The 25,316-nt window shown below is 39.4% G+C and overlaps 1 protein-coding gene across 3 annotated transcripts; it reads left to right on the top strand.

Moving 5' to 3' along the window:
• Window positions 1-11,459: 11,459 nt before the first annotated feature.
• Window positions 11,460-25,316, top strand: rbm17 (RNA binding motif protein 17). Of its 3 annotated transcripts, none has more exons than XM_015352457.2 (13): window positions 11,460-11,560; window positions 13,953-14,096; window positions 14,391-14,507; window positions 15,212-15,378; window positions 16,413-16,516; window positions 16,932-16,988; window positions 17,548-17,692; window positions 19,857-20,008; window positions 20,745-20,798; window positions 21,347-21,423; window positions 22,087-22,185; window positions 23,170-23,242; window positions 24,506-25,316. In XM_015352457.2, exons 2-13 carry the CDS (start codon window positions 13,974-13,976, stop codon window positions 24,607-24,609), a joined length of 1,272 nt encoding a protein of 423 aa, XP_015207943.1. In that variant the 5' UTR covers window positions 11,460-11,560; window positions 13,953-13,973; the 3' UTR covers window positions 24,610-25,316. The 3 variants fall into 3 exon arrangements, with proteins under 3 accessions (XP_015207943.1, XP_015207942.1, XP_015207944.1); XM_015352456.2 differs by having other exon boundaries at window positions 20,742-20,798; XM_015352458.2 differs by lacking the exon at window positions 20,745-20,798.

The raw sequence follows: 25,316 nt of genomic DNA, 5'->3' as shown, positions 1-25,316 counted from the left end.
GTCAACAGAAGTTTTATTCTGAATCACAGAATATGGCACTGCACATACCTGGAAATGTAATCTATTTTGTGATGTAAATTGAAGGTATTACACATTACTGTGTACACAGTATTCTACTTTTATTGTGGTTTGAAATACACTCATCTGTACTGATTGTTTCTAATCCCGTAATACAAAAACATAGTTGCAGCTCCCCTTTAATTGGCTTTGGGAAAATTAGCTCTGGTGTAAGTGTGTGCCCTGTGATGGACTGGCGTCCTTCCCAGGGTATACCCTGCCTTATGTCTGTTGTCTGACTCCCCTGTTGGATTGGAAGATGCATTTGGAAGATGCATTTAGAGGATGGAAAGATGTTCAAATTAAGTCAAAGATAAGTCCATCTTTTTCTTATTTTTAACTAATATAATCCTGGCTGGCCTAATGATGTTGTGGTTAGTGCTTCTGTCTTGCAGCACTTTGGTTTGATTTAGGACAGGGGTATCTTCTGTGTGGGGTCTGCATTCCCTCCCCATATTCAATTGGGTTTTTGAAAGTCATACTGTCTCAGGTACTGGGTGTGTATAAATTGTGTGCATGCCTTGCAGATGATTTGGCATCTTGTTTTGGACATGTTTATTTTGGACCACAGGTTGTTGCGGCAGAAGTAAGCACTTCCTGACAATGGGAGTAGGAGTCATGGCAGCTTGCATGGTTTTCCATTGCTTGTTTTATCCTGTAGTATACCCCTTACTTTGATTTCACTGCACTCTCCACTTGGGTTCACGACAGTCGAAAGAATGTGGTATTTTTGGACTTTAGACTTGTCTCAGGGTGTGTCTGTGTTTAGGGACCCACCAGGAACCTGTGACACTCCCCACATGGCATCACAGTGTCCAGTAGCTCAACATTGTGTTTATTATCAAAGTTGTGTATTGTAACTGCAATGAGGTGTGACCAGTCTCAGTGATATTGTAATGTGTGTTTTTATTAGTGAAGAGATTGTAGTTTGTACACTTTGCACTTTGACTGTTGAAAATACACGTAGTGTGTCTGAATGTTGTGACCCTTTTCTGTCAATGACACCAAAGCTGCTCACCAAAATTTACTAACCTTATACATTGGTCCAGCATGTAACTCGAGTTACAAAGCAAGAAGGAAGATGAATACATTGTTAGCAATAAATTTCAGATCCCATTTGACATCAGATTGAAATGATTGAATACTGAATGTAGAATGATTTTGGTGTGCTGTTAATAGTAAGATTAGCAAGGTTCTTTCTAAAAACTTGTTCCTATTCTATAAAGTGCCTTCCCTAAAATATTGCCAATTTATAGTGCTAAAACTGAACATCATGCAAATGTAGGCATATCTAATATCTTATTTAGATATTTTCAGGGTTTGCTTTTGTTAAACGTCATTTTAACAGTGTTAAAAATGCACTCAGCAGTAATTCATGCTTATTTTAAATCTAGCAACTACTGTGTAAATATCTCAGATTGTATTAGGAAGATGTAAAATAGCTTCAATGAAAAACACTTTTTCTTGTTATGTTTTACTTTATTCGCTTATTTCAATGTAAAGGCAACTTGAAAGCCATGGAAATTACCATTAAATGTGTATTGTGCATTGAAATAAGCTCAAAGGGAATTTTTCAAAACCACATCCGTTGTAGTTAATCTGCAATGATGTCTTTTTCTTAGTACAGCGATGTTTACATGTTATGTTTCCACAGAACGTCAACAGACTGATTTGTATCAAACCAATTTTAATGCTCTTGCGTTATACTTCTGTTAAGATCTATAACACAATCTTCCACCAGCCAATAATGCAACAGGATGGGATATTTCCAGTCTTTGACAACCAGGGAAATTGAGAGGTATACATTACCAACACAATAGTACTGCTTTGTTATTTACCCCTTTGATCTTATGCATTAGCCAGATTTACAGACGGTTTTATTAAACCAAAATGTCTGGCCTCATAGACAACACTTTCCCACTGTCCCAAGTAAACATGCAGTTATTCTGTTAGATCCAAATTTGACTGATTTCGTTGGATCAGCAAGACATTATGTACTTTGTTTGGACAAATGAAAATTAATGTATTTCAAGCCCTCTTTGCAGCAAAAACAAAAAATAACATAAGGACTTAACAGATTAGATAAGTAATCTGAATCAATGTGGTGAAGCACATGTCTTCGAGGTTTAACGGAAGAGACCTGAATGTGAAACCTGAGAGGAAGTGATGAGAAATTACACAGATGTAGACTAATATAGTCCTGCTGCTTCTTCAATTTTCAGTGACTGTTTATTCTAATACAGGCTCATGGAGAACCGGAGCCTAACTTGGCAGACAATGAGCACAAGACAGGGTACTTCTTGGACAGGATACAAACTAAAAAAGTTAGGCTCAAAAACTGTGCTTGATCTAATCCTTGCTCCAAGAGTATTGTTGTTATGAGTCCCTTCATTACAGAAAGTCTAGGATTCACGGCGACCAGTATTCTAACTGAGGATCTCTGAGCTCTTTGCCTGCAGTATTCCAGGCTTAGAGATCTGCATCCTAAGTAACACAACCCTCAGTAGCTCCACATAACTTCCCGTGATCTACCTTCAGGGCCTCGGTCCTAGCTTCTATATACGCCTTCAAGGTCATGTTCGAGGTCTAACTCCCTGGCGGCGTAGTAGCAGTGTGAACCCTCTCTTGGTTGTTCCTATTTGGTAGAAACTGGTTTATCGCCTTCATTATCTTACTGGCAGTCCGACACAGCAATAACTGAGTCCAGGTCCTTGGTGTAACTATCTAAGAGCTCCCAGCTACTCTGTATAACTTAGTCTCAGACGTAACTCACACACTAACAGCTACTGACTCAACCACACTGCTAACACAACTAGCAGAGGCCACCTTTACACACTTTCTCTCACCTACCCCCACGACAACATGTCAATTTGGAACTGTTGGCGCACTTCCCTCATGCCTACACTGCACTATTAAAATCATCACAAGAGGCCATCTGCTTTCTGACTATCACACACCTCATTCACTTAGGCATGACAGCTATCTGAGAGACTGTGCATTGTGGGAGGATGCAGTTCAGGTTCCTAGCTCTTACGTTGCTCCCCTTCCAGGGGAAGACTGCAGGCTTGCTTAACCTGCTGACTTCCCACAGACCATTACCCTAACACAGCTGCTAACATCCTGGATACGCAGCTGCGGATCTCAGATGTCACTACACTTCCACCTCCTGGGATTCTGCCTTGGGAGGCATGACACTCCCTCTCCCTTGGGTCAAAGCTTGGGATGAAGTACTGCTCTTTCCAAATTCTGCCTTGAGGGACTTTAAAACACATATTTACAGTATCCTTGGAGAAAACCAGCCACAAGGAGATGGCTTATGCATTTCATATCTCGTAGAACCTGTTAATGAAGTCCAGTTGTGGTCCATGAAGAATAGGATGTACTGTAGACTAAACAGGAGAGCACTAACTACTCACAGGGAATCTTATCTGTGACTGATAGTTAAATTTTACAATGGTGCACATGATGTGCAGGCTGAAAGATTACTGTGTCAGTGAATGTCATCTAGGATTTTAACTGTTTTGAGTTGTACTGAATATTTGTTTCAAAACCAAAGGGTAAAGAAGGTACATTCCTAAAATTCCTTTAGAAGATACTCCTGAGTGAAGAGGAAGATGTAAAGGCCGTAATACTATTCACTGGTTGAACATCCCAGTCAAAAGATATTAAAAAACCCACTTGCTAACTCTGGCTCAGAACAATATCTTGTCCCAACAGCTCTGTTTGTCTACAGAGGCTGAACAAAATGTTCTATGTAGATCTCTCTGCGAATTGTAAGTCAGGATTGTCACAGATTTATTTCAGTTTCGTTTGAGCTGTACTGCCAGGCTGCAGTACAGAAGACGCTGTAATGACCGTGCTGGGACCAACTCGCGTCCTGCCATTCCTAACATTCCCAGGAGCACTCAAGCCGTTATTCAAACTAGGTCGGGACGGATTATTAAATCTTCAATCTTTCAGTCAGGCTTCCGCACTAGATTCCAATCATACTCATTACCTCCCTCTTTAAGTCTGTTCGCTTTTTTATTATAGTTAATAGAGTTTAAAGGACTCAGTGACCACATTCCTCGTGTAGTGAAATGCGTAAATTGGTCATTATCCTTAGTTCTATTCTTTGTTCCTGAAACATTTTCACCGTTTTATTTTTTTCCTTTTCTTGCGCCGACTCGCCAGTCTATCCTTATTTCAGCTGGGAGCCTGGAGTTCCTTTTTGTTTTTCTTTCCATTTCTTTTATTGAGCCCGACTTCATTGAGAAGCCTGTTACTGATCTGTTTTTATTTCCTGATCAGTTAGATAACTTCTTAAAGTGCTTTAAGTCCTGCACTGGGGCTTCGCCTACTGTATTTATTCAGCGTATTTTCAACTTTCCGCAGTATTACAAAAGCAGAATTTAACAGCTGCAGGACACCATTAATACAGATGAAAGGTATTACGCCTGGCTCTCAGCCCAGCCTACCGCTACATGCACAGCCACAAGATACAGCAGAGTCTCCCGGCCGCCTGCTGCTCGTAAACTTTGATTAGCAGAGTATCTCAGCTCTGCACCATTGCTCAAGGCTCAGTTCCTGAGCTGCTCTTGGCCACGCTCTACTCTGAACTGAGAGTTCTGTTTTCCAGCCCCGTCCTGCTTGCTGGTGGTCTTTGTTCAAATCCAATTCCTTTTCCAGTGACCTGCCGGCATGGCTCCAGCTGCCGCTGCCATTCTTTTCAGCTTCAGCTTTGGAGCTTTCTGACAGTCCCAACATGGGAGACCTCAGGTGATGCCATCAGACCTACTCTCCACAGCTGCACCAATGTCTTTGTACTCTGTTTCCTGTCTTTACTATAAACCAGCCCGAACTGTGCCTATGGATTCCCCTCTGTTCCTTCCTTCTATCTGGCCGTGGTGTAACAAAAGGTTTATAAGATGTGGACGGGGACATTGCATGGAGAGTTAGAGTACTAATACTGAGGTTTTGATGTCAAAATGTATTTAGGAAATACCTAAAACACAGGGAATACACCGTTCAAATGTGAGAGTATATAAGGAAGAATTAAAATGGTGTAGTTACAAAGGATCAGTTTGTAATTCTTGCTGGATATGTTGAACAAAACCTCTGAAAATACAACAGAACTGTGGCACTTTCTGAAAAGAATGTGAAGACTGATGTTATTCTGTGCCTTGAAGACCAGACATAAACCACAGTATTAGAGAAAATATGTAATGAAAATAAATAAGGATCCAGAATGTTTAAAGCCTTTTGTTATCTGTAGCTCTAATTAGACCTATATGGGAAGTATTATTCATTATAATTACAACTACCATCTTAATAAGGAGTGATAACCTCCTGTACACATCTCATTAAAGCTACAGCAATAACATCACAAGGCTTTGTTGTTCTTGGCCAACTATAACATCAATAATGGAGTGCGCTGGAGTTTCCTTGGTTTACTGAGGAACACCACTGCCAGGACCTGCCAGCACCTTTGAACTTGCTGGTGATGTCAGCTTTGTGGGAGCTGAAACAATCCGTTTCATCCAAATCATCCTGATTTCTGTCTAAGCTGTACCAAAAACCTGCATATACTTGCAGCTGTTCAAACCCAGCTATAAGCCATTGCAAATACAGGTTTGGGCAAGCTGACCTTTTAAACATACCTCCACATCTGATAAAACATTGATTGTTTCTAAAAACAAGTAATTATGCCTTGTACTTCAGTTTAGCTCATAATATAAGGATGTTCATCACCTTCGATAATGTGGCTGAATAGCTTGTTTCACACCCCCACAACCTTTTATTTTATTTAAGTACTTTCTGTTCTAAGTGCATTAGAAAAACTACTCAGCCATGCTTTTAAAATGTCTGGAGGAGTCTGTCAGGTTAATCATCTTCCAGCAATCAAACAGCCTAAATGGGCCAGATGATCTCCACTTATTTGTATCCTTTCATATGATCACAGTCTGCAAACATTCCTACATATGTGATGCAGTTAATTGATTTTGTAATGAAAGTAGTAGTAGGCAGTAATGCTTCTGGAGGATAAGGATGCAAACACATATTGACATTATCTTGAGTTAAATTAGCACAATAAGTGTCTACAACACAATAAGGCAAAGAATGTTAGGTGATTTTACACCTCAGACAGAGAAATTACCTACTCATACTCTACCCCCAGCAGACGGCCTCACAGAGAATCTGGCAGAGTGATCAGAGTTTCAGAGTACTGAAGAAATCCACATTCACAAACGTTCCATTATTCTCATTTTCTGTCAACACCCTCCACTGCTATGGATGCTGTATGACCAGTGCCATGATTGCTTACGGTGGTTAAGCGTTAAGCCACCTGATGGTGCTGCTGAGACACTCCAGATGCAGTGAGGAAGATAATAATAATAATAATAAACTTTATTTTATATAGCGCCTTTAAAGGTGGCTTCTCAAAGCACTTAAGATGTTAATATCACATAGGCATCAGGTTATTAAACAACTGATGTCCATGGTGTGAAGCCCAAACTCCCTATATGAGGTCAAGGGAGTAAGTAGACCAGGTTGACTCAGAGGAGTCAGACCCTTGCTGTCAAGGGTGTCAATAAGCACCAGAGCTCACAGGCAGTCTCTGGCAGTCGGATCCAGTGGACTGAGGTACACAACAGGCAGCCTGCACTAGGGACAGAGAAGGGCTGTCTGAGCCACTGGCGACATGTAGGCAGGCATCTGAATGTGTCCACTTCGGTTGAGCAAGATACGAGGAGCTTCAGGGGAAGCTCTGTCAAGTGATGAGACACTAGTAGTGGGAACCAGTTAAACTCCCAGGTTAGGAGTCAGCAGACCAGGAGTTGGGAGACTCCTCAAAGGTTCACATCATTGAGAGCACAAAGAAATCTTATACATTGTTATTTACAGGTAACATTTTTCTATAAACACTGAACTGCCACATTGCCTTACTACAGTAAGTATTATTTCATACCAGTGATAAGTGTTAGTGCATCTCATTTTTCTTATTAGATAAGACACAGATAGTTCTTACACATTCTTCTTTGATACTTGCTGCTTCTTTGCTGCCATTTTTTCTTAATAATGGAACTTTCTTGGACACCATCTAATCTGCTTGCAATTCTAATTAGGCTCGGAGTTTTGACTGCCATCTGGTATTTGTTGAAAACACTCAAACAACTTCTCTGACAAAACTACAAGGCAAAACAAAGCAAAACCTGATATAAACAAAGCAGGTTGTTCTGCCTGTCAAAATCTTTCATGTGGCAAATTGCTACCTTAAAGAATCAAGGCTGCCACAGACCAATCAAATTGAAGGTCTGGGTAGATACTGTATTATAAGTATTATAACAATATAAGATATTGTAACAAACGTGGTAGAGCTCGTAGAACATGGAATAACAGCAACATACACATAGAGCATACAATATTGTGTTTTTAGATTTTCAGATTTGATGAAGTTCCAAGAAAGATTAATTCTCAAACTGTTGGTGGTAGGCATTCAAGGAAATGCAGTAATCTAGTGTGAGAACTGAATAAGGAGAAGGAGGTAGAGTACAGATAAAGGGTAACTGTTCAGACTGGGGTGATATAGTAGGAAGAGTAAGATAGAGATCTGCTCTTGCTAATGTACTGTATGTGAATGATGTAGATTCTGGTTTAGTGAGAGTTAGTTATAACTAGTCAAGTTTGCAGATGATACCTAAACAGGAGGAATAGTAATCACTCTAGAAGCAAAACAAATAAAAAAGAATTCAGAGAACGTTCAAGACTGGGCAAACATCTGGTAGATTATATTTAATTTAGACATGTTTGTGGTTTTTGTGCAGGAAGTAAAAGCAAAGCATAAATACAAAATGGGAAACTGAGCAAGTAGAGGCTACTTTTAAAAGACCGAGGCGCTCACGCTAACGAACATTTATATCATCCAATGCTGGGCACCAATAAAAACAAAATGTTAGGCAATATACTGTAGTTATAAGTGCAAAATTTAAATAGAGGGATAATATTTCCACAGCTCTAGTAAATCCTCATTTAGAATAGTACGTACACTCTTTGGCACCAGGTTATAAGATATAGATATTGCTGCTCTGGAACCTGTCCAGAGCATAAGAGATACAGTACATTGATGAGATCCATGTATCCAAAATCCTCCAAGGCATCAACAAAGTCAACTTAGTGGACTATTTTTTAGTATAAATAGTGAAACACAATGTTTGTAAAATTGCATTTGAAACCAAGAACAGGAGACACTTATTTAGCAAAGGGTGGAGGGTGTCTAGAGTAAGTCTGCCCAGTGCTGTTGTCAAAAACGATAACCTGGCTTCTTTCCTGACATCCTTGAATCAGATTACAGTTAGCTACAACAACTGAATGGGCTACATGGACCAAATGGCTTCCCCTTGGCTGTAGCCGTACTCATGTTCTTATGATGCTGAAGATCCTTGTTTACTTAAGAAACACAAAACAGTCTACAGTAACTAATGCATCACGAAGCCAGACTTCTGTGATTTAACTTTTTCCTGGAAACTTTGCCTGGGGTTTCCGCCCTTGCCACTCCTGCCCTGCCAGTTCGTCCCTCACTGCCTGGGCACGAACCTGGGTCTCCACCGTCACGGAACAGGGAACTTGCCAGCTGAGCTAAAGGAGAACTCCCCCAGCCCGGGCAGCTGAGATCCCTGTTATATACAGGGGCGTTTCATTACACCTGCAATCTCTGTTTGAATTACACTAAGAAGTTATATGTATCTTATTTTAAACCTTTTCAAATCCTACCTTATAGGTATACCTTATTAAATATTTTAAAACTCTATAGTTGTTTAAACTCTGTTAAACCTAAATTGTCTAAGCATGTCAGCAATTCTGAGTGCAACACATTTAGGATGTCCTAAATATACCATAATATATTTTAGAAAATATTAAGAGAAAGGCATTAACAGATGCAACCAACATGCCTATTCAGTATATAAATATAAAGAGACAAAGAAATTAATTACCAGTATTAATGCTACCAGAGCAGTGGTTTTCAACCTTTTTTTAAAAAATCAATTAATTTCTAGAATCAAATTCAAATATCTGCATTTTTGCATCAGACGGTTGAAGTGAAGAGAGTATGAGGCTGTAGTCCTGTGATGTGGAGAAGGTTTATTGCCCTAATATTTACAGTGGGGGGGCATGCTGGTCACAGAGGTAGAGAAGGCAGGAGGAGAGACGATAAAATTAGACATTTTATTTATCATCTGGGCATTCACTCACAGACTGAGTCATTGCCCAACCCTATCAGATTTTACAACAAGCATTCATCTGGTGGTATATGGGCCACAAATAAGTGGGAAAGTTGTAACGATCTGACTTGATAACTACTTCCCAAATCAGTTTACAGCTAATAAGGATTTCAAGGTAAGCAGTATCTCTAAGTTTATAAGTTTTGGCAGGATGAATTCCTTCGCAGCAAAATAAACACAATTATACTTAGACTATCCTGGAAGGGGCCGTGAATCCTGGGTCCTTAATGGTGGTACCTCAGTCCCCTTCCAAGCCTCAAAGATTCCCTCCTGCTTTGTGAAGTGTCCTTACTTCTTTTGTGTTGGTCATGTAAAAAGACACTATCTTCACAAAGATCTGAATAAGGTCTTCTAATTTGAAAAGTGTAATAGATGTAAAAGATGTAATAGAGGACAGGCAAGGTTTTCCTGCTATGACACAAACTGGAATACTGCTTTTTGTTTTGTTAATGGGCGGATGTAGCTGTGGCTCAGGCAGTCTTCCAAGTTTCTCTGACTAGTTGACTTCTCCTTCTGATTTCTTCCTTCCTCTCAAAAAGAAAGAGGAACTTTCTTTTAAAACCCTAAGCTCCTTCTCTAGGCTCACACAAGTGTTACAAAAGATAGGACTAATTACCCAATTAAACTAATCAATCAACTTAAACCTGGCCTGGCTTCGATCATTGAAGAATAGTTAAATTCTCCAATATGAGACCTTCTGTGCCTTTCATTCATTTGTATCTACTGCTCCAAAGTGACCATAATTAAAACAATCACCCCCTGAATGCAATCACCCCCTGATGCAAGCTGCCATCACCTGTAGCTTCATGTTGGAACTCAACATGGGTTCAATTCCTAGGGTGTTATCTTCAGGGAGCTTTTATATTCTGCGGATATTCTCGTGGGGTTCCTTCAGCTGGTCTGGTGTCCTCCCACTGTCCAAAGACATACTGGTAGGTTAATTGGCTTCTGGGAAAATTGGCCCTAGTGTGAGTGTGTGTGTCTGCCCTGAGATGGACAGGTGTCTTATTCAGAGTGTATCCCACCTTGTGCCTGTTGCTTGCTGGGATAGGCTCTGGCTCCCAAGTGATTCTTAATTGGATGAAGAACTTAAAGGATGGATATCAGAAACTGCTAAGTCACTTTTTGGAAGCTGCCAGATGAGAGGTCAGCTATGTTTAAACATTTGCCCTCCTTTTTAACTTGTGGGTTCTAAAATATGTATATTGCTATAAAAAGCTTGGGAAATAGTTATTTGAATTTTGTGAAACACATTTGGCTTCTCCCTATTCCCTCTGTACTCAATAAAGCCCTAATTTGTTTAAAATTTCTATCATGTTTAGTCCACAATAACATAACAAATAGAGGTTCAGTATATGCCAGCAGCCATATCACCCTGCAACTTACTACTGACAACCCATTGACGCAAAGCAGGTGTCACTCTGGTGAGTATCTGGATGGGAGACCTCCTGGGAAAAGGTTAAGTTGCTGCTGCAAGAAGTGTTAATGGGACCAGCAGAGTGTGCTCCGTGGTCTGTGTGGGTCCTAATGCCCCAATATAGTAATGGGGATGCTATACTGTAAAAAGGTGCAGTCCTTCTGATGAGATGTAAAATATGACTCCTTGTGGTCATTAAGAGTAGGTGTGTAACCCTGGCGTCCTGACCAAATTTCCCCCTGATCTTTACCAATCATGGCCTCCTAATAATCCCCATCTATGAATTGGCTTCATCACTCTGTTCTCCTCCTCACTGACAGCTGATGTGTGGTGAGAGTACTGGCACATCATCCAGGTGGGGCTGCACGCTGGTGGTGGTGGAGGGGAGTCCCCATAATGTGTAACGTGAGTGGAATGTCCAGAAAAGTGAAGTGTAAAGAATTATTTGTATTATATAGTATAAATACCAGATAGTATATATTAGTATAGATATACTAAATAAACCGACCTGTAGATTTAAGTAGTATTTTGGCATGAAACTGTTATATCTGAAGTCCATCTGATCAGAAATGTTGAGTGCATTTTTTCTCTCTGACCTTCCGTCTCGGTTAGCGATATTTGTTTTTCCCTTGCGTAAAGCGACATCTAGTGTCAGAATAAAACGTTCCCGAGGTTCTGATATTCACGTGTAGTTTCAGTCCTCCACTGGGTGGTGGCAGCAGAGATTTTAACAGGGGGTCTTCATGTAACTCCGCTTTCTTTTTCCAGCGATGTCGTAAATATCTTCGTTTTTGAACGTTGTTTGATTGCGTTTGTATAAAGTCTGGTAGGTATTGTTTTAAATATAACCTAATAGCTAAAATATTTGAATTAAACGGTGTGGATTCTTAACTCTGGGTTTTAACCGTACCTGTGGCCCAGATATGGTTGTGATGTGCGGGTCAGTAAATGGAGTACACCGTTTCAAGTCCTTTTATTAGGAGAAATAAATATGTTCTTCTGCGAAACCTGACGTTTTGTTTCTGAAAGCTACTATATTGCGCTCTTTTGTATCAGTCGTAAGAAGGCGGTTATTGTTTGTAGGATTTCAATATGTTGTGCTTTTGTTATGATAAGCATGAATGGTGATGGCGCGCCACGTTTAGTTGAACTTAATCTTGTGAGTTTACAAGAACGTGTGTATTTCTTAAAGCTGTTAGTCATGGCGTATAAAAAAGTCCTGGGGAACGTTTTTACTTGTCTTTGCTTCCTTTATGTGAACATTTAATAAAGACGTACAATGTAATAGTTAATCTCTGTCTACGGACTGGAAGTCAAAATTGCAGTTATTCTAAAAAACTCGCAGTATTTATATGATATGTAAGGTGAAATATTAATAACTTTTTTAACATAAGTTCTATTCATAGCTCGAGTTTTGGGTAGTTCAACCATGATTAGCAAGTGTTGTGAAACAGCCCCTAAGTACTACAGTCATGTAAAAAAGAAAGTACACTATCTGTCAATTAAATGGTTTTACGTATCAGGGCATAAATAACAATCGTCTGGTCCTCACCAATTTCTGTATTTAGACAAACCTAGCCTCAGATAACACAACACATTACAGATTTCATTATGTCATTGTTTGTTCAACAAAAAGTAAGCCAAAATGCAGAAACCATGTGGGAAAAATTAAGTACACCCTTACTGCTTCCATAGGAATTAAGAAGGTAATTAGCAGCCAGGTAATGCTTATCAAATGCACTTGATTAGTTGATCAACAGGAAGCATGACCACCTCTATAAAAGCAGAAGTTTTGGCAGTTTGGTGATCTTGAGCATTCAGGTGTGTTAACACCATGCAAAGGAGAAAAGACATCAGCAATGAACTCAGAAAAGCAGTTGTTGCTGCTCATCAATCTGGGAAGGGTTATGAGGCCATTTCCAAATAATCTGAAATCCATCATTCTACAGCGAGAAGGATTATTTACAAATGGAGAACATTCAAGACAGTTGCCAATCTTCCCAGGAGTGGGCGTCCCAGCAAATTCATACCAAGGTCAGACCGTATAATGCTCAGCGAAATCGTAAAGAGCCCAAGAGCTACCTCTAGGGATCTACAGTCCCGGTTAACATGTTAAATGTTAAAGTTCATGACGGTACGATCAGAAAAAGACTGAACAAGTATGGCTTTCATGGAAGGGTAGCCAGGAGAAAGTCCCTTCTCTCCAAAGAGAACATGGCAGCACGGCTTAGGTTTGCAAAGTTGCATCTGAACAAACAAGAAGATTTCTGGAAAAGTGTGCTTTTGACAGGCGAGACCAAAGTGGAGATGTTTGGTCATTATGCACAACGCCATGTTTGGCGAAAAACCAAACACAGTGTATCACCACAAACACCTCATACCAACCGCCAAGCACGGTAGTGGAGGGGTGATGATTTGGGCTTGTTTTGCAGCTATAGGACTTGGGCACCTTGCAGTCATTGAGTTGACCACAAACCAAAGTATTCTAGAGACAAATGTGAGACCGTCTGCCCGACAGCTAAAGCTTGGCCGAAATTGGGTCATGAAACAGGACAACGATCTCAAGCACACCAGCAAATCGACAACTGAATGGCTGAAAAAGAAAAGAATCAAGGTGTTGGAATGGCCAAGTCAAAGTCCAGACCTCAACCCCATTGAGATGCTGTCTGTGAGACCTGAAGAGAGCTGTGCATAAACAGATGCCCTCAAACATCAGTGAACTGAAGCAATGTTGTAAAGAACAGTGTGCCAAAATTCCTCCAAAACAAGCGACTGGAGGAATATTTATAAGAGACCGATAAACTCATACAGGAAACGATTACTTCTGCTTCTGTAAGCTACTGAATCATGGGGTGGACTTAGTTTTTCACGCATGGCTTCTGCATGTTAGCTTATTTTTTGTTAAATTAAATAATGACATAGTGGAATCTGAGCTGTGTTGTTTATCACCTGAGGTTAGATTTACCTAACTGTAGGACCTGGTAAGGACCAGTTGATTTTTTGTTATGTCCTGATATATAAAACCATTTCAGAATTGAAAGAGGGTGTCCTTTCCTTTTCACATGACTGTCTATGTTGACTGCTGCCAGCCATGTCGCAGCGATGTAGTATTACAGGCTGTTGCATTTTTTGTGCAGGCTTTGTGAATTAGTATTCTCAATCTTTCTTTCAAAGTGCCGTTGGTCTGTTTTATCAAAAGATCCAATTTTGTCTCCAAGGTATTCCGGAACTAAAGGAACATGTCCCTCTATGATGACCTGGGAGTTGAGACCAGCGACACGAAAACGGAAGGCTGGTCCAAGAACTTCAAGCTGCTTCAGTCTCAGCTTCAGGTGAAGAAAGCAGCGCTGACACAGGCCAAGGTATGGGAGAGTACCGTTTCATTGGTTAGATCAGTTAATATGATAACGATATGAACATGATGTAGATGATGCATAGGTCAGATTGATTGATTTATTTATTCAGAAATATTTCTTTTAAATTTCATCAAGATTTTTTAATTAGGACCTTTGGTTGGAGCAGGGCACGAAGGAAATAACAGTAGAATGCACAGGAAGTTTTTCTTTTCAAAGCTGAAAATATTTTTAATGTAGTCTGAGGTGTGTTTTTGGTAAAATATGATGTTTAAATAGATTTAACACTTTTCCTCCTTTCAGAGCCAGCGTACAAAGCAGACTACAGTTTTAGCCCCGGTGATCGATCTGAAGAGGGGCAGCACCAGTGATGACAGACAGATCTCTGATACACCTCCCCATGTGGCAGCTGGCCTGAAAGTATGAACGTTTTGGGTTAATCTGGCTTTTTTACATTTTATTCTGCATTTGTTTTTAAAACAGAATTGAGAGCTTGACCTATGAGTGATTGAGTATTGTGGTTTGTATGGGCAACTCTCCATCATGGTAACTTTTTACATTTTAAGTAGGTAGTAAAGAATGGCCTTAGACAAATAAAACCTGCAAGGGCTAACCTACATTGATTTGTCAAATGTCATTTTCAAGTTTTCACCCTTTATTAAAGTAGTTACTGCTTTAATTAAAATTCTATAAAGTCAAATATAAATATTGCAAGAGGCAGGGCTTGACTTCACATGTGCCTGAGGACTATTTTATGTGTTTGTGAATTAAGTGAAAGAGGCATTGGAACAGTTATAAATGAGAGGAGGCCATTCAAGCCAATCTGGTCCATTTGGTAGTTAATAGTTTATTAATCCAGTGATCTCATCCAGCCTTTTCTAGAAAGAAACTTGGGCATCATATGTTCAGACTCCCACACCCTTTGCCTTCTGTTCTCAGTTTTAAATCACTTCCTGCATAGTTCCTACTTTTGTTTTCTGGTGCCTGTTTTGAAGTTGTCCACTGGGTTGCCTTTCAGTACTTGTATCAGTGCTACTATCAACGGAGACGGTTCTTGAATCTGCACGCTGTGTTTGCCCACAGTACTTTGAAAAGTCGTTATGACCCTAACCTATCTTTCACAGGACGCAGTGCCTGCTGGGTTCTCCTCGGGCGACGTGCTGATCCCCTTGGCCGACGAGTACGACCCCATGTTTCCCAACGACTACGAGAAGGTAGTGAAGCGCCACCGAGAGGAGAGGCAGAGGCAGCGCGAGCAGGAGCGACAGAAGGAGATTGAAGAGAGAGAGAAGTAGGTGTAATATTGATCAGGAAGAAATAACGCATGTGATTGACAAGAGGCAGTAACCTTGCAGAATTTCAGAAGCTGCTTGGAAGCTTGAGAGCTTATGCCTGGTTCAGACTCTGAAAATGGTTCAGACTGTTTCGCAGCGAAGGGCTGCAGGCAGATAAATGCATGAAGTCACAAATGTTTTGTCAGAGCTGTGCGATCTCAGGTCATTCTCGTACTTTGCATAGACGTCTTCACTTGTGACGTTGGAAATTTGGGCATTTTAGGATAGATTAAAAAAATTCCTTTAAAACTAAAAATTGAGAGGCAGATACATTATTTTTCTGTTTTTTAGAGGTGCTTATCTTCTTTCAGAGAGTAAACAGTTATGGACAACAGAAAATATGGTGACCAGTCACTGGCATTTTTCACTGCACTATTTGCTTAAACTTGCAAATAATAGAACATCTTACTATTTTACGGAAGTAAAATGTTCATACTGGGCCTCCATACTGTATTTCAGGTTGGATTTAATTAAAATGGGGTATTTAAATGGGGGGGTGAACTTGGTTTTGGTATAAAAAGACTGTTTGCGTTTTGAAGTTTAAAGAACAAGCACAGGTTCATTCAAAAGTAGAAAGAAAAGAGAGATTTTGATTTTGGAGCCTCGTCCAGATGAGTTCCATAGCCAAATTTATTTTTTTCCTGCTAGTTGCTTTGCAGTTCACGCACTGACTCGGCTCCCCACTCCAACTCCTTCATATTTAAAGACCGTGTTGTAGAATTTGGTCCGGGTCAGAATGTGTGAATGCCTGTCTGACCTATGGACTGGCTTCCCATATGTGCCAGGATAGGCTCTGGCTCCCCTGTGGCCCTGAACTGGAAGAAGAGCTTAGAAAATGGATGAGTGGTTTCCAGTTTAATTGAAACTCTTTGGCCATCCGAATGAGAGACAAGTGTATGTCGGCTGCGCTTTCTAAGAAGTAGATGGAAGTCTACACTCAAATGAAAATCCCAAGTCTGCATTTGCTATCGTTTTGTATTGTGACGTGCAGGAGACGGAAAGATAGGCATGAAGCTGCTCCCAGTGGATTTTCTAAGTGGCCGGAGGCGGAATCGGATGAGGAGGACGACTATGAGAAGGAAAAAAGGAAAAGAAGTAAGTTTCTCTTCCTTTCCTGCTGGCTCAAGAAACATTTTGCTTTCTTTTGAGTTGCAGTTCATGAAACGTATCACTGTTGGTCATTCCCAGTATGATAACCAGTCTAACATGGGTGCATAAACCAAAACAGATCCCTGTTTCATGAAGGTTTTTTTATCCCTCTAAAAGTAGTTGGTACTGTCAGTCCAAGGTGGTATTCAGATTGCTGCTGAATAATTAACGTTCCTCCATTTATTTTATCATTTCTTCAGTATGAAAACTGACTTGTAATCTGTGTATTTGCTTTCTTTCTGATACTTGAGTCATCCCTACACTTTCCTTACTCTTGGGGTCTAAACAGACACAGGGCTGCATCCTCAGGTTGCATCACTTTGGCGTGCCTGACGATTGTTTTGCTGCTGTTCTGTTACAGGTATGGGAGGAGCAGCAATTGCACCTCCAACATCCCTGGTGGAAAAGGACAGAGAACGTAAGTCATTGGGAAATTAAGACACTTTCTGGGTTTGAAAACGGGAAGCTTGATGCAGTAGTTTTACAGTTTTTTAAATATTCTTAGCAACAATTTAAAGTAGGTAGGCAGGTAAAGCTTGGCAGAGCATCACAAAGGAAAAAAATCAGGAGTCCGGTGATGTCAGTGGGCTGCGTTCTTGTAGCAGGCATTGCATGTAGATAGATTGTGACCAAATACTAACTTAAAACAGGTTTAATTCGGCTTTGTTAATTTGTCACAGTGCTTACAGTCCCATGAAAATTGGGGGGGGTTGAACACAAAAACATGGTTTAGTTTTATGGTCTGCAGTTTGTGTAGTTGAATACAGGGTGGCGCTATAAAGCAAGAAATTGGCCGGTTTCAAACGGATGCGTGTTGATTTCTTTCTTTTATATATGTATAGTACATATTTAGGGTTTGTTATATTAAAATGCTGACATTTTAAAGTTTTGGAGCTCCTGCTAACTCTACCCCTGTAGTGTTTTTCAATAAAGCTGCAAAAAGCATGTAAAGCTTGATGTTTGCTTTTAACCTTCAGTTATAGCTACGACATATCCGTATGAAGAGGAGGCCAGGCCTCGTATTCCTTCTTCTAAAGCTGCTATCCCTCCTCCCATGTACGACGAGCCGGAGAGGCCCCGCTCCCCACCAGGGCCCACCAACTCCTTCCTTGCCAACATGGGGTAGGTGTCAAGGTGCAGGGCTGTGAGAAGCATAGGTATTAGGACAGTGAAGCGGAATTTGTCTTTTGTGCTGTGGGGTCATCAAACATGTACTTAATACGAGGCGAAAGTGGAGACTTTCAGCTTTTGGGTATTATTTTGCACGTGTTTAGCCTCGTTGGAACAATGTCATGTGTCGCGTTCAATCCCCTCATTTCAGGCGAGTATAAATATTGGGACATATGGTTGACAGGCTTTTCTAATTGCATCAGATTTTCCGTGATGCGTTAATTGTGAAAACATTAAAGAGCTGTGAATTTGCAGCATTGGTCCCAGACTTTGGAGTTTACCTTTGGATCTGCCTCTTGAGTTAGAAGGCAGAAACCCAGATGAAGACTAGGGAGTTGGCTGTGACTAAAAAGAAAGCAATTGTGAAGATGAAAGCAAAGAAGCTTCTAAATAGAAATATTCCAGAGAGATCGGGCAGTGCAAAATCAACAATGTGGAATGTCTTGAAAAAGAATGAAACTACTGGAGGAGCCATTAATAGAGAGAGACCAGGTCATGCAAGAAAAAACTACAGCAATTGATGACGGAAAAAGAGCTAAAGAGCTGTGAAGAAAAACCCTAAAATAAGTCAAAGGGGGTGTAGACATCCTTCAGAGTGTAGAGGTGAAAGTGTCTCAATTCACTGTGCACAGAAGAGTTTGGCAGCAGAATTTCAAGGACTGCACTGCAAGATGCAAGTCTCATCAGCACTAAGAACAGAAAGGCTAGATTAGAATTAGCAAAGAAGTACCAAGATATAAACCACAATAGTTATGCAGCAAAGATTTATGAAGACTAACAAATCTTTATCAAAGCTTCAGAAAAGCAAAAGTGCAGAGAAAAGGGAGCTGCAAATGGTCCTAAGCACATGCATCTCTTGTGAAGCATAGTAGTGTAATGGTTTGGGAATACAGGGTAGTCTTTCGAACTAAAAAAAAAAACACAGATTATTTAAAGTACGTAGGCAGGTAAGGCTTGGCAGAGCATCTCAAAAGCAAAAATCAAGAGTCTGGTGATATCAATGGGCTGCGTTCTTGTAGCGGGCATTGCATGTAAATAGTATGTGACCAAATACTAACTTTAAACTGGTTTAATTCAGCTTTGTTAATTTGTCATAGTACTTACACTGACATTAAAGTTGGGGGGATTGAACACAAAAACATGGTTTTGTTCTACATGATTTAATGCATATGCACAAAAATATCAGAATGTGAGACAGAAGGCCTTGTGTAAAACTTAATTCATAAGACAAACGAGTGATTAATTCAATTCAACTTTGTCATATACTCTACTTACACGGGTGCATAGTATAATGTAAAGTGTTTCTCATTAGTCACTCAGGTGCAGTATATAAATAGAACAGAAGACAAGACAATAGACAGTAACACAATAACAGTGTAATCAAAACTGTGCAAATATGCAAACAGAGAAAAGAGTATAACAGGACAAAAACAGTGCAAATGTAATATTTATTATTAATCAAAGTATTGTAACTAGATACAGTTTTAAGTACAATTTTGGTAAGATTAAGTGCAAGTTTTAAGTACAATTACAATAAGACCTTATAAGAACAGGTGTAGTACACCAACCTGGTAATTAGCAATTTATTGGCCAAAGTTTAGGTTTGCGTATGTTTCAACCCTACATGAATATATCATTAACTATTTCAGTTTTAATTCTCTCCATTTGTTTTACATTTGAAGCAACGTGTAGAAATACACTGTGCAAAATGTTATCTTTTTTTGTGGTGTAGTCAGAACTCTGATTACATAATGGGATTTGTGAAAAAATAATGGGCTGTTTGCAAAAACATTTTACGAATACAAACAAAACCCTTTTTGTACGTCAGAAATTACCCGTTGAGACAGATGGCATTTAGTCATTACAAAGAGGATTGCATTGAAGGAGTTTTCCACCTTGCCAGAGCATTGTTTGTTCAAACAAGCGCAGAAGAAATAAAAGCCTATGTGGCCGTACACACCCTGCAACACACATGCGGGAGCTAGGAACATTTTTGCGTAACCAAACAAATATTTCTCTAAGGCAAACATCAGAATGTAAAAATGGGGAGTTTACATAGTATTAACTTAATATACAATTCTTAGTACTGTGTTTTATGTTTTTCCTATTGTCTCAGAGGAACAGTGGCTCACAAAATCATGCAGAAATACGGCTTTCGAGAGGGTCAGGGACTGGGAAAACACGAACAGGGGCTAAGCACTGCACTCTCCGTGGAGAAGACCAGCAAGAGGGGAGGGAAAATCATCGTTGGAGATGTTGCGGACAAGAGTACCTTTCTTCTACACTTGCTTCCTTAATGCACAGAGCCAGGAGTCTGTGGTTCTTGTCCAAGGACCCCGTTTATATGCAGCTTCAAAAAAAAAGAATGTGGTCTAAAATAGGTGTCTAGGCTTGTAGATGCTATAATTAACTTATTCATCCAACAATAACATTGACCAGGCAAATAAATTATAGTTTGTAGGTGCATGACCTCTGCCCTGGGTGTGAGCTAATGAGTGCTTATGGAAAAGAAATAATGAGGCAGGTTTGCAACCAGACTGCCCTGCTGTTATCATTAGTCCAGTGTTTTTTTTATTAAATTATATGTGCACGCATGGGAAAAAATACTCATTTTAAATCTAAATAAGCATGATCTGGAGTTATCTGATAACTCTTTTCTTGGATAGGTATTATTATAAGTTAAACTATAATTGCCCTCTAATTTTGACAGATATTATCAGCCATTATGTTGTTTAGAGGAATGGCCTAGAATAAATTCTTGGTTTCTAGTTCCAAGAATAATTTTCGGATGCATTTTATGTCCAGTTGGAATATACTTAGTGTCTGATTCCAAGATTGTGGGAACAGGTCACACCTTTCGTATAACTTAGTTATGTTTATATTGTCATTTTTGGAATAATTTCCTCGTTGTCATATTGTATTAATTGAATAATAATGGTTTAATGCAGGACTTCAAGTATAACCACAAAGAATTTAGTTTCCATATGTATTTGTCCCTAAGCAGCAGGAGCAAGTCAGACTGTAATGCCTGTGAGTGAAATGCCCCAGTGGAATTCAGGTACTAAAGGTTTATCATTTTATTTAGATTCTCTCTTTTCTTTAATTTTTCCTTCTCTTTTTCACTAGATATCCTTCTAATAAGCAAAACCGTTTCATGCAATGAAATGTGGGTAATGGCTTAAAAAGTATTCTAATTTTATTTAACTTGATTTTAGCAGTGAACTAGAAACCAAACGGATTTTATTTTAGGCCTGAACAGAACCAATCTCTTTACTTTTTTGGACATTGAAGACTGAGTAATTTTGCGAGTAGGGAAAAAAGGCTTTTAGTGAGAAGAAAATATTGATGTCCGATTACAGTTTACAAACAGAAGTAATGCTGACAGATGTTGTTTTTCTTAAATTATACCCAGCATAATTTGGCTTAATTCGGACAATTATAACATCTCAAGTTCTTCTTTAAACAGAATCATCACCCTTCCCATCATAGTGGATAGATTATTTAGGATTGTAGTACAAAGTTATGCAATATGATGTTTTGTGAGTTCAGACTTTATTGGCACTGTCTTGAAGACTTTTTAAATATATTTTTCCTGTTTCTTTACAGCCGAAGCAGCAAAGAAAACAGATGGCAACCCACTAACAGAGATCTTGAAATGCCCAACAAAAGTTGTGTTGCTTAGGGTAAGGGAATTATTAACCCGATGTTTAAGGTTTCATTCTTAAAGTAAGTCACAGCTCAAATGTTTAAAAAGTGGGATGAGCAGAAGTGGCCTGAGTCATAAGAACAACTCTAGCAGCTTTTCTGTTGCAGGTTAATCCCCTATAGTGCTTAATTTGCATTAATGGAACAAAAATATTTTTTCATCTTCTTCAAAATTTCTCTTGCAGAAATCAAAGTAGAAAAAAGTTTTTATTTCTAAACCTGCAGTTTTCAGCTAGATGCAAACTGGTTGTGAGCAGGCAGAACAGCTGGCTCAAATATTTAAAATACCGTGTACTATACTTCCTATGCTGGCATGGCTCTGAGGAGCTATTGTAGGCAGACAGTTGGGCAAATAGCCTGTCTGTTGGCAGTAGCCGAAGTGTGCTCTATCCTGCCACTGCAGGAACTGCTAATACCTGGTGACTGCTGGGCTGTTACTCTCATAAAACAGCCTAATAAATTATAGATTTCACCCTATTTTGTTTTTTTTGACCATCGCCAACTTAGTTGTCCTGGTCTGTACACTGTGAGAGAAGCCTGTGCTGAATCAGGCTCTTCATCTGTCCATAGCGTGAACACGGTTCTCCTCAGGCAGTCAGTTACTTTTTCTAAATGTGACTCATCCACATGTTTTGTGGCAGAACATGGTGGGAAGTGGAGAGGTGGATGAAGACTTGGAGGCAGAGACCAAAGAGGAATGCGAGAAATATGGCAAAGTGGTGAAGTGTGTCATTTTTGAGGTGAGAGCCGATCCTCTCTTTACTATGTACCTGGGCTCAACTTATTATACAGGTTGTGATTGGTAAGACGTGATAAGAATTATTGTTGAGGACTGTGCACTCCTTGCCAAAATGTGATTACTTAATGTTGTAGGTACTATTGGAGTGTAACTTGAGTAGTGTGTTAGTATTTCTGGCCTAATGGATTCTGTGGTTTTACTGTAGATGACGTTAGTTTAATTCATTACTTAACTAAATATTTCCTGACCGCCAAAGGAAGAAAATAAATTCCAAGTTTTATATTTGCTGGAATTAAGTTGTGGGAAACTAGTCTGTATTTATAGAATTCTATAGTACTCTATCACAAATATTATGTTGTCCTGCTACAGGTGAATCATCTCATGCAAAACCATACCGGCCTCTTAATCACATCACTACCATCTTTCAGGGCGTTTCCTGAATTTTGAATAGAAAATCAACTTATGAAGTCTTACATAGGTTAGGCATTAAGTAATTCGAAGAGCAATTTGCTCTATATGTAACATTCCCCTGTAATCCGAGAAAACTGATTTACTGGTGGTACACAGGAACCATGATAAGTTGAGAAATAGAAAAGAAATGCAGTGTTGCAATATTTTGCAGTCTTATTCTGGTATCATGGCTGGGAACCTGACACACTTGAAGAAACACTGTTTCTTCTCTCTACTTTTCAGAAGGGAATTAGCCTCTACTTGTTCTACTCCCACCCTGATCACATTAGCAATTGAAACACTGTATTGTTTTTAAATTGACGTTTTAGAATTAGGAATAAACTTATTACTTGTTCCTTAGTTTTCCTTGGTTTTAGAATGTTTTGTGATGAATTATATCTAATTTTTATTTTGGATATCCTTTGCTATGGTTGAAAAAGTGCTCAGGGATGTATTTGGATGAAGACCTCTACATAAAAATAAATATCTGAGACTTCTAGACACATCTGTTTTCTTTTTCTTTTCTTTTTTTCAGATTTCTGGAGTAACTGATGATGAGGCAGTTAGAATATTCTTGGAGTTTGAGAGAGTAGAGTCTGCCATAAAAGGTGAGATCACAAAGTGAATCACAAAAAGAAAGGACTGGTTGTTATAGCAGATGGTTCTTAGGGATGGTGACCAAAAATGAATTTAAATCAACTTTGTCAGCAAACCTCCTGGTTAGCACTGCATTTCACTTAAGTAGCTCCTTTCTTTCTAAACGTTATAATTTTTTTTAAAAGCCTGTATTTAGAGCTGTTACATTTCCTTCTCACGGTCATCACATCCTTAAACTGGATCAAAGTTTTTCTTAATAGCCCAAAAAAGTATATTACTAATATATATACACACACACTCCATAACTTTGCGTTATGGAGAGATAATTTGTGTTTTTAGGCTACAGCTGTTGAATGCTGACAAGCGAATGAGGACTTTCTTGGCTAAATATAGCAGCCTAACTATTAGGTTTAGGAGATGCTGAAGAATATAAATAGCTGTGCATTGCAGCAAAGCACACTGTAAATGTCTTCAGTAAATAGGGCTGTGAATCATGTCAAAGTAACAACATACCGGTGTAGTTGCGGACACTTGAAACTTGTCACGAAGATATCGTTAATGTTTTCCTGAAATTTGTGTAATGTTTTTGTGCTTCGGCTCTCTGCGGCCCAGCAGAATCAAGGCCATAAGGAGCTGTTCTGATCTAGTAGCTGGCCTATACTTTAAATTGAAGGAGACCTTGCCTGTGGCCACCATGCGTCAAGTCTTGTTTCTGCTGATTGTGCTATGACATCTCTCGGCCGTGTTCGATGACTGGAGGGCAGGTGGTGGGTCCAGTCTGTGTATTTAAGACGGCTCTCTGGGGGCTGGGGGGTTTCACCAATATACAGTGTGTTTTAGCCCCTCCTGTCTTTCCGTCTCCTCTTTCATCTTCAGGTTAAAGAGAGCTTTATGGTCCTTCTGCCCCTATTTTAGGAGCAGTAGCATGGCTACGTGTCACGTCCTTGTGGCAATCGTCCACATCTCAGATGTGTACTTTTAAAAACCCGGAAATGTAATGCTACAAAACAATCTTGTGTTTTTATTGCCGTATGTTTATTGTAATTGAAAACTCTGGTGTTGCCTTACGTAACATCCAGTGGTCTCTCTCATTTCAGTTTCAATCAAATCAGTTTTTACAAGGGGTACAGCTATCCGTGATAAATAGATTTAGTCATGTGTTTTGTGTATCCTAAAGAGTTATCTTTCACCTTCTGTGAAAGCTTTTGTTACCGAGAGGCACAAAAGTTGCTTTAAACTCTTGCAACATGTAAACTGCTTTTCTTCTTTTCTAGCGGTCGTGGATTTAAATGGAAGATACTTTGGTGGCCGCGTGGTAAAAGCCTGTTTCTATAATCTGGATAAGTTCAGAGTCCTGGACCTGGGTGAGCAGGTCTGAACGAACTTTGGGATAGTCGAATCAGTGGTGTCGAACGTACTGTTAAAAAAAAAACAGTGGACTTCTATTACCTTGGAGGACTGGAATGGGGGAAAAAACCCCAACTTCATTTCTTTCCAGAAAAACTACATTCATTTTTTTTTATTTTTGTGGCTTAAAAAATGTATTTCTGTCAGTGTAAATTGTTTCTGACGTTGCCTTTGTTTCCTTGTAGACTCAAAGAGAAAATGAAAATTGTTGTGTTTGGGTAGGGGGAAAAAGCTGTTTTTATCATTGTGCAAAGCAAAAAGGAAAAAGCACTAGTCTGTGAATTTTGGTAGTTTTAAAAATATGGCATTGCTAGGTTGTACCCCTTTTAAAATGTGTAATATGTATTTCAGTTTTCAAATACTGTACATTGCACACAGAGAATAGTCATAAATATGTGATTAAGTTTCTTTATGGAATGCTTGAGATTACAGACCCACAGGCTTGTGTAAGTGCAACTAATAAATACTTTTTTTTAACTACTTTGTATTTTTTTGTAAATTGTTCCCCTGGGATGGCTCTATCTTTTCTAAGGACTCGGTTGTAAAAGTAAGAAAGTAATCCCTAAATGCCGAAAAACATGTGTAACGTTTGATGGATTCTGGAACATTGAATGTTGGGGCTAACAGTTCAGTCCAAGAAGGTTAAATACAATGATACAATAAAATAATTAAAGACAA

Source organism: Lepisosteus oculatus, chromosome 7 (genome assembly GCF_040954835.1).
Source record: "Lepisosteus oculatus isolate fLepOcu1 chromosome 7, fLepOcu1.hap2, whole genome shotgun sequence".
Taxonomy (NCBI): Eukaryota; Metazoa; Chordata; class Actinopteri; order Semionotiformes; family Lepisosteidae; genus Lepisosteus; species Lepisosteus oculatus.
The sequence above is the reverse complement of the archived record's forward strand: the minus strand, read 5'-3'. Positions and strand labels throughout refer to the sequence as shown.

Bases quoted from the DNA above. Each gene is read 5' to 3' on its own strand.
- rbm17 (XM_015352456.2), top strand. From the start codon at position 13,974: ATGTCCCTCTATGATGACCTGGGAGTTGAGACCAGCGACACGAAAACG. The intron at 16,517-16,931 runs GTAAGTTTCTCT...GTTCTGTTACAG, and splicing joins GAAGGAAAAAAGGAAAAGAA to GTATGGGAGGAGCAGCAATT. The intron at 16,989-17,547 runs GTAAGTCATTGG...TTTAACCTTCAG, and splicing joins GGTGGAAAAGGACAGAGAAC to TTATAGCTACGACATATCCG.